Below are 9,252 nucleotides of genomic sequence, written 5' to 3' on the forward strand. Positions count from 1 at the left end.
TTTTTTTTTTTTTTTTTTGCTTCTACGATTCCCGATACATTCGCAATCGTGTATGCCACTAATGTCAAATGGGACTATTTTGTACAGGTAACTACACCACCACCGCATTTTTTATTGATTTTTTTTTCACACAACTGAATTTTGATCTTTTAAATTGAAATACCTGATTAAAGGGTGGCTGAAATTTTTCTCCGCCCCGGGCGGCTAACACCCACGGTACACCACTGCGCATCTGAACTCGTCTATCAAAAAATTGGCGCATGGTATGCAAAAGGTTGGCCACCCCTGACCTAGATGGTTTCTTCTAGCCATATTGCTTGTATAAACTCATTTAAACTTGTAGCAAATGTCTTTAATAGTGCCTTTCATCATTCTTTTTATTGTAGTCTTGCACTGCACACACCAACTGCAATGTTTTGCATTCACTCACATCACCCATGATCTTATTCCTGATATTTGCACATGAATCATCTTTCTATCAAATTGGGTGTTCATTGTACCGATCGCAACAAGTCCTACAATTTCATAGCTGTGTGCTTAAAAATTATATCATTGCTTAAGTTTTGCACACCAGTGTATATTAAACAAATAAAAAGATATAGCAAGTCAGCCAATTTTGATAAATTCTATGTAACATATTAATAGTACACAAATATTTAGTGAAGTTTTTGTATTTTCATTTTAAGTCATTCACAAACTAAAAGTTTACAGTTGTTTCCTCACCTGTTGTATTTTCCATATTAATTTATGATAATTTTAAATTTATTTCTACTTATTAGTAAGAAACACTAACAATGGGTATATTCACTTCTGTGGGAAAAGAATTTGTATTAAAAATAATTTTGCTAATGAATTTATTAAAATTAAGTGTATTTCTTAGCACTTCGAACATTACAATACGGCATCAATTAGATATTTCCTCATTCGATTATCATACACTAATTTCCACACGCGACAAAATAACACGTGGATATACATTTAGGCCTAAAAGTTTCATCTAGTAAAAGGCATTACAAATTCATAATCTAATTTATTATTATTGTATCAAATAATATTTAATTTTCTAAATAATTAATTTTCTAAATTTTTTAATTTTTTTAACACGGATAATTCCATTATTTATAAGAAATATTATAAGAAATTACCTTTTCCAAATCACCGCAAAATGGCTGCTTCTAATAAACTGAAAAAGACGACACGTACACCTCTAGTGTCAAATTTTATCTATTTTTTAGTTCTATTCAATAATTTTATTAATGTAAAAATTTGGTATTAAATTTATTAATTATTATATTTTTTATAATTTTGTTCACATTTTTCAATTTATACATGAACATTAGAATTCAACTTTTTTATTTTTATTGTTTTTACTCCATTACGGAAAACGACCAAATGGCAGTATGTTTTAGACGGCGGCCTACGCTTGAGGACCCGGCTTTAAATCCAGACATGTCGAAAAACATCAGGAATTTTTCGGGGAATGGTCTGTCAGGATATGTTAAGCCCCGTTCCTCACCATCCGGCTTCTCCATCGTGGGCTTGGCTGAACTCATAATGGGTTTGTTAAAAACATTTCTCTTAGTGTACAGTACACAGAACGAAAATATTTTTTAAAAAGGTTCGTAATGGATTCTACCAACTACAAGAAGGCGGGTAATGATGGTTCGGCCAGGGCGACGAAGTATGATTAAAAAGGCTTTCTTAAGTGCCATAAGCCAGAGAATCTAGAATAGAAAAAATACACTGAAATTTTTTTAGATTTTATTTTGGAAATGATTAATTAATATACTTTTCACAATTTTATAAATCTAAATTTTATAATTTTCTTATCATATCGCCAGCTTCGATGCATATCATAATTGCAGTCAGTAGCGTAACAGAGGGTAGCAAAGGTAAGCATGTACCCCGGGAGCCACGGAAGCACCAAATAAGCCCGTAGAAGTTTTTGTAATTAATGGTGAATCAGAAGCGTCAGTTATGAGGTTTAATTTGGGCACCAAAACTGTTCGGCACAGCCCTAATTACAGTATTCAAGATTGTATCTATTTATCTCATTTCCTTCCATGGTGAGGTTTAAATATAGAATCAGTTCAAACATTGAACTCACAATAAATCGCTTCAGTATCGCGTTATTCTATGGGAAAAAATGCAATTGTCTGAGATTCCCACCAGCAGGAGGCACAAAACCAATCATTTCCCCAAAACTTTCTTCGAAGTAAAATGTCTGAAGTGAACATTATACATGGGGCTTGCTAATTTAAATTCGCTTCGGCCCATGAAGCTATAATGCGCCACTGCTTCTCTTTTCTAAAGACTCGTATAGAGTGACCATGCAATATACATAGAACCGAACTGAGACTTCCGATTACAAAACATTTCGATCACAGATTCAGAGAACTGCGTCTTAGCTTCGGTTTACTATTCAGGGAGATCAGAAATAGAATCCTGACAATGACTGCCTAGATTTTTGACGAGTGCTACCAGAACTTCAATTGAATTGATTTTCCCTTCGGGATTCTTATTTAAAGAAAATGAGACTGCCTGTGAATCTTCAGATCAGCAAGGTACCGGTTAGATCGATCTCATTCTTTCAACTTCTACTCACTACCGATATAAATAATCGACTTTCCAAGCTTTCGTGTTGGATGAATTTTCTCATACAATGTACCGGTACAGTGTAAATTCAATGGACAATAGACCGAACATGAAACCAATATAATTTTCCTTCCTTTCCTGAAAGTCCAGCTATAACAATATACTACAGTTCGCTTTTGGTAATTACTATAATGAAAAGTTAAGAGACCTGAAAATAGCTATCACGTGCACTTTTAATTTTAACTCTTTCTGTCCTATGGGTACTAAGGCGACCTTTATATCAAACCCGTACAATATCCACGAACTCATAAAAAGCTCTGAGATTTGCCAGAATTCGGTTCCGAGTCCCGCAAAGAAATATGCCGCCGCCTTAAGTGCCATCTCTATAACCTATTGTTGCCAAAATTATTCAGCAAATGGTTTAACGTATGAGAAATATCCATAAAATATCAATAAAAGTAAAAGAAAGATACAATTCTATTAAATCATATATAATTTTAATAATGAGGACAAAAAATTATTTTTTCCCCACTTAAAAGAACCATTTCCTCTTACGAAATTATAAAGTTATTTCATTATTATTGTGTTAAACACAATAATAATGAACACATTTCAAAATTTGTTACAAAAGTTAATTATAGCAATGATTAATTAATAAATACAAACATTTTTTCTTTAAGAAAACTTAATTAATATTTATACCACGTAAAGCATAATAACCGTTAAAAATTTAAATGTGTGACGTAATATGCTGGCTAGAAAATGAAATTATTTTATTTTTTAACTCTTTGATGTATAATAAATTTAAATTATCAACTAAATTATTAAAATAGTATATTTTTAGTCTGTTTCAGTTAATTAACATTAAATACTAAAAAAAACTTTTAACCGTCGTTATGACGAAAAATTTTCAGTATTACGTCATAAGTTCTTTGTTTCGAGGACGTTTTCTCCGATTTATTTACGATTTGTAGAATTAAATTATTTATACAGTAAATTAAAAAATTCGAATTAAAAGTTAACGAGTATTTAACTGGTGTTTTATCGATAGATAATAATTTTATGAACAATATAGAGGGCGTGAAAATGATTCGGTTTAAATAATTGGAATTATAGGTGGCGTTTTGTTCGAGAGAAAAGACTCGGAGGAAGAGGTTGTGCTAAGAAGTAAGGGATGCCCTCATAAGTCATAGAGAATGGATAATTTAATGAGAGTGTTTATGGGGATTGTAACGGGAGCCAAAGACTCTATATGGGGTATATTATCGATTCGAGACATGAATAAAGAGAAAGAAACAAAGCCCGTTAACCAATTAGTAACAACAACATTGTCAAGGAGGAGAAAACAAGAATCGAATCGAATCCCTGAAATCAAAAGTGAAGAGACAAAAATTTCTATAAGAATATTCCAGTGTTGTTTGCTCAATGGTGGGATATTTTGGGCAAGTATCGCAATTTTCTCTTACTTAGTATTACCTGGTCTTCATAAACTTATGAATTTTGTGTTTAGTCACAGCCCCAGTATGGCTGCTTTTGTGTGGAGTTGGTTGAGACCAATTCTGTCTTGTGTGTTTGATGCACTTTGGGTGCTACCTCTATTCCTGCTGAGTCGCATCATCAATAGCCTGTGGTTCCAAGACATTGCCAACACTGCTTACAGGCACATTCGCGGCCGCCCCCAGTACGTGGGAGGATTTAGCAAGACGTGGGCTGACAATCTGTTCAGTTTCTTGATTCAGGTTTTATTTCTGATGCAGAGCTATCTGGTGAGACTATTACCGGTATACATTCTGGGCCAGGTAGCCGGAATAGTGCATCTGTGTATGTTGTATTCATTTTATGCCTTCGAGTATAAGTGGATCAACATGGGATGGGAACTGCATAGGAGGTTGGCATTTATTGAGATGAATTGGCCTTACTTTATAGGTTTTGGCCTGCCACTCGCCGTCCTGACGTCGTTGTCCTCCTCTTTCATTACCAGCGGGATCATCTTTGCCATATTTTTCCCGCTCTTTATCATTAGCGGAAATGAAGCCGTTCCCATGACTGGAACGTGTGAATATAGACTTAGGTTGTTTTCTCCCGTCGTCTATCTATCGAATGCCTTTTTCCACCGTACTATTAATTTGGACAGACAAAAACTTGCAGCGAGAAAATTACACAGCTAGTATGAGAACTGTTGATTGATGACAGCGGAATCCAAATGGTAAACAGAAGAATATTTTGAAGCTTTTATGAATGTTTGTTGATATAACGTGTGTTTACTAAATGATGGAACCAATTTATCGACTGTTTTATAAATTGTTAAAAATTTGAAGAATTATCTAAAATTGACATGATTCTATTAATGTACTGTACAGTATTTTAATTTTTATGTCTAAGATATACATAATGTTTTCATAGTAATTTTATGAAAATAGTATTAAAATATAATGAAGTTTTAAAGCTTTTTCCATTTTTATTATTTTAATAAGATATTAAATTTGAATGGCAACTAAATGTAATAAAAATTTAATATACAAATTGATTTAAGGCTAATTTTGCAGTGATTACGAGAACTGTATGGAATATGTATAAGATGTACGACCGGCATTTTGAAAAGGCAATTTTTTAATACCTTACATATTTATGAAACTGAATTCAGATGAAACGCTCACTTACAATTATTAAATAGTAAATTATTAATTTTTTAAACTTTTATTTCTTATAAAATATAAGTTATNCTAAAGACGTATACCGAGGTTTTAATAATTATCAAATTATCAGATAAAATAATCACATTTTTAGAAACTTCAAAAAATTAAATGTCATAATCAAAATTAATTAATAGTAAATTGTACTTCAAAAAGAGTAACTTGGCAGCTTTATCCCTGAAAAGTCTATTATGATGAGGATCATAAATAATTCCTGCTGCACTAAAAAACTGCTCACTTGGAACACTTGTTGCAAGTGACGATAAATATGTGCGAGCCATGTGACTAAGACCTCCAAAATTTTTACTATTAATCTCCCAATACTTTAATGCAGTGGTCCCCAACCCCAGGCTGCCCAAGGAACATTAAATTATTTCCATTTTATTTACTATGGTGTATTTGTCTCGGGTTTGTGCGGCTTTTAATAGACGACGGAACAACGGAATAAACTGGACATAAGAAACACACTTCGAGTGTCATTGTCTTCTATTACCCCCAGATGGAACTGCCTCGTTGCAAAGAAACAAGCTCAGGGTTCTCATTGATTTAGCGTTCTAGTGAGTTAAAATGTTAAATCACATTATATTCATTTTTTGGTGTAATTGTATTTTATTTTGAAAGCATGTTTAAATACAGTTAAATTAAAATTATTAAATTAAATCAATCTAAAATATGAACAATCAACGTCCCCCCTCAGTGGGCCACGGTAAAGTTATCAAATGTTGACTGGTCTACGGCGATAAAAAGGTTGGGGACCACTGCTTTAATGGATCTTGGTCTCTTGATAATCTTTTTTCTTTGGCATATTCTGTGAGTAAATTAGCATTAGTGTATGATATTCGGTTTTCAGATTCCTCAGATCCTATTTTAAGGTCGTATTGACGACAGTGGAAGGAAAAATAATTATTAAAGAAGAGAATTGGCCAGTTATAAGAGAAGGACGTGTATTATCCCACCCGACAGTATGCATAAAGAAACAAGCCGAAAAAAGGGACAAAACCCCGGATATCCCTATTTCTATCTTATCTACCATTTATTCTGTCTTCTTAATTCTATCCCTTTTTCTATTATTAGTGTTAAGTTTGTGTTTAAGGTTAGTTTTAAGGTTTCGGGTTATATATATTGTCGTGATTGGGATCTGTATTGTACATGTGCTTTGGATACAGCAATCTATTATTATCGCTGTAATTTCACATGCTACTGTTTCTACCGTAAAGTTGGAATCCCCCGAAATAGAATCTGTATAAAGACACAAAAAATAGTTTAATTGGAAAATTATATTCAAAAATTTTTGTTACTTTATCCTGTCTGCCATTGTGGTGAATTCTAATTTTGCACACTTTTACACTATAAACAAAAACGTGCAGTGCAAGTCAAAACACGTCGCATTACTAACACAAAGTGTCAACTATCGGTCCAAGGTCACACGCACTGGCACCGACTGAATACGAAAGTTGAGATCCATATCCGTATCCGCAGATCTACTACTAATGATATGTATCTGTATCTGCAGATATATATTTTTAACGATCCAGAACATCACTACTGAAAAGCGACAACACTATGCTAGTTCACACTACAATCAGTGTTGCTGAATCGTCTCATTGCACCAGAAGTGACACAAAGCGCAACTCATGAAACCTATGACACAAAGCATACCATTTTCAAACTCTCACAAATTATTTCCAATATTTTGCATTAAATTCTCGCGACCCCAAGATTTCGCTAAGCGACTCCAAATGGGGTCGCAACTCATAGTTTAAGAAGCCCTGCATTAGAGAATGAAAAATGCATACAGAGAGAAAGCAATTGAGACATGAAGGAAAGTTTGTTAATTGAGTCAGTTCATTATAGAGAATGGTATTAGGGCTTTTCTTGTATTTACACAGACACAAAAAATAATTAATACAGTAGCCTCCAAAACTCTGCCTAATGTGGACCGAAGGGTGGCCGAGTTTGTGAAAATACCGGATTATCGGGAATGGCGTTAAAAAAGGATAAGTATGCGTGTTTCCTCAGCAAATACTGTACTGTACTTGTATGTATTGTTTACTTAGAATACAACAGAGAATAAACTGCCCAAATACCCTTAAACAAAGGAAAAGTACGTCTTTTATGAAGGCATAGAGCCTTTACTATATGAAAATGAAAATTAATGAATACACTGTGTACAGTAATTTACCTGATAAGACAGACCTCAGAAAAGCATAAAGCTGTCTACAATGAAAATTATCTAGCCGACTTCCATATAAAGATGGACTACCAGTGTTTGACTTCTTGTGTAGAAATATATTTCATAAAATAAAGTCTACGGTTTCTCGTTTGAGACGAAAATGTGCTTCAAAATCAATATCATTGTACCGTGGAATGGTTTCTTCGACATAATCCATGATTTTTATCTTTTTTGTTGGAGATTCATTTATTCCTATAAGAATTTCCTCCTCTTCCACTTCTCTTGGCCTTTTATTGATAAAAGACGAGAATAACAGCGTTGATGATGATCGAGAATTAATTTTAGAATTAAAAAGTTCACAAAATGTATAAACTGCACTCCAAATGGCCGCCATCTTTACTGCTGCAGCAGTCCTGTTGTTAAACCACGTGTTTTACGTCATACAGCAGTGCTGAAGCAGTGACGCTGAAGCGCTGATTTTAACAACAACCGGAATGTTTTCTTAACAGTATTAATGTGTTCAGTTAGACATCTGGATGGCTGAATGGTTAAAGTAACAATCTTCATTCTGGGGAGCCCAGGATCAAAAAACCTGAAGAATTCTTTGGGTGGTCTTCCCAGATAAGTTAACCAATTTCTAACCACCCAATAGTCCCTTTGTGGGCGTGGGCTTGCCCATTGCCAATAGGATGAGTTAAAAAAAAATCATGTTCAATATACTTTTAAATATATTAACGTTTGATAATAGTTAATAATAGACAATTGATAGCTAAATATTAAGTATTTAGCTATCAAAGTTCATATTTTGCAACGACTACAATTACACTGTGGACAAGGATACTGAGAAAATTGTCCTTTGGATAGAAAGATAAAGAAAATGAATTCAAACCAAACTGAAAAGGATATTTGTGTGGATCAAACCAGCTGCAGGCGAGAAAAATAAAACTGATAGCTAATGGATTTGAGTACAAAATTGCATGTTTCATTACAAACTTTATACTATTCATTGGTAAACTAATTAACAAGATTATTTCCGCATATGCTATTCATAGCATACTGTTGTCATTGTAGTTCTTGCAAATTTTTAGTTTCAATTGATTATTTTATTTTTAATTGCTTTTTGTTGTTTTCTATTGAAATTTAACTATTTTAATTTTTCTATAATATTTAAGCTTTTTTTAATAACACATTGTCATTTTATAAACTGGAATCAAATATTAATCAGTAAGGAGTAAAGACTTCATAGAACAAAACACTTGCTTCAGTAAACATAAATCAAAATCTTGTGATTAAAATAAAGTTCTATATAAGGTGAGAGTGCCTACTGTCAACTGATTGTAGTGGAACACAAGCCGAAATCTGTGCGAAATTAGTCTGTCAGAGCACTAATTATGCATAGGTTTAGACAAGTCATTTTCACGGAAAGCAATGTAAGACAACCCCATTCTCAATGATACATAATAATATGGTCTTATGGTGATGGGAAAAATTATTACACAATCCCTTCTGATAGAAAGTCAATCACATAGTGAGGCTTTGTCAAGTCTTCAGAAGATAATGAGGGCTCCACATTTCAGGTGTGTATTTTCTACAAAATGCCTATTATTAAGTTACTTACCCTTTCACAGTTGTCACATCAAAAGCTCTCAACAAAGGAAAACCCCATTGCCAACTACCATACACAATCGTGCAACCTGCTGGTCAACTACTGAATGAACATTGGGTTGCACGATTAAATAATTTTTTTCATAATATAAACAAAGATCTAATAAATGTTTTCCCACCATAACA

The 9,252-nt window shown here is 33.3% G+C and overlaps 2 protein-coding genes across 2 annotated transcripts in view; one reads left to right on the forward strand and one right to left on the reverse strand.

Annotated features, from left to right (window-relative positions):
* The window catches only part of LOC111615109 (60S ribosomal protein L28-like), a 10,556-nt gene extending 9,306 nt beyond the window's left edge, over nucleotides 1-1,250 (reverse strand). Inside the window, exon 1 of the mRNA XM_023356507.1 lies at nucleotides 1,146-1,250. The gene's annotated coding sequence lies outside the window, so the exon portion shown is untranslated. The remainder of the gene's footprint in view (nucleotides 1-1,145) is intronic.
* Nucleotides 1,251-3,583: 2,333 nt separating this feature from the next.
* On the forward strand, nucleotides 3,584-5,306 carry LOC111615108 (etoposide-induced protein 2.4 homolog). Its single transcript, XM_023356505.1, has one exon. It carries the CDS (start codon nucleotides 3,792-3,794, stop codon nucleotides 4,761-4,763), a length of 972 nt encoding a protein of 323 aa, XP_023212273.1. The 5' UTR covers nucleotides 3,584-3,791; the 3' UTR covers nucleotides 4,764-5,306.
* Nucleotides 5,307-9,252: the final 3,946 nt, after the last annotated feature.

This window comes from Centruroides sculpturatus, unplaced genomic scaffold, assembly GCF_000671375.1.
Source record: "Centruroides sculpturatus isolate CEXI.00-Female unplaced genomic scaffold, Cexi_2.0 scaffold1408, whole genome shotgun sequence".
Taxonomy (NCBI): Eukaryota; Metazoa; Arthropoda; class Arachnida; order Scorpiones; family Buthidae; genus Centruroides; species Centruroides sculpturatus.

Bases quoted from the DNA above. Each gene is read 5' to 3' on its own strand.
- LOC111615108 (XM_023356505.1), top strand. From the start codon at position 3,792: ATGGATAATTTAATGAGAGTGTTTATGGGGATTGTAACGGGAGCCAAA.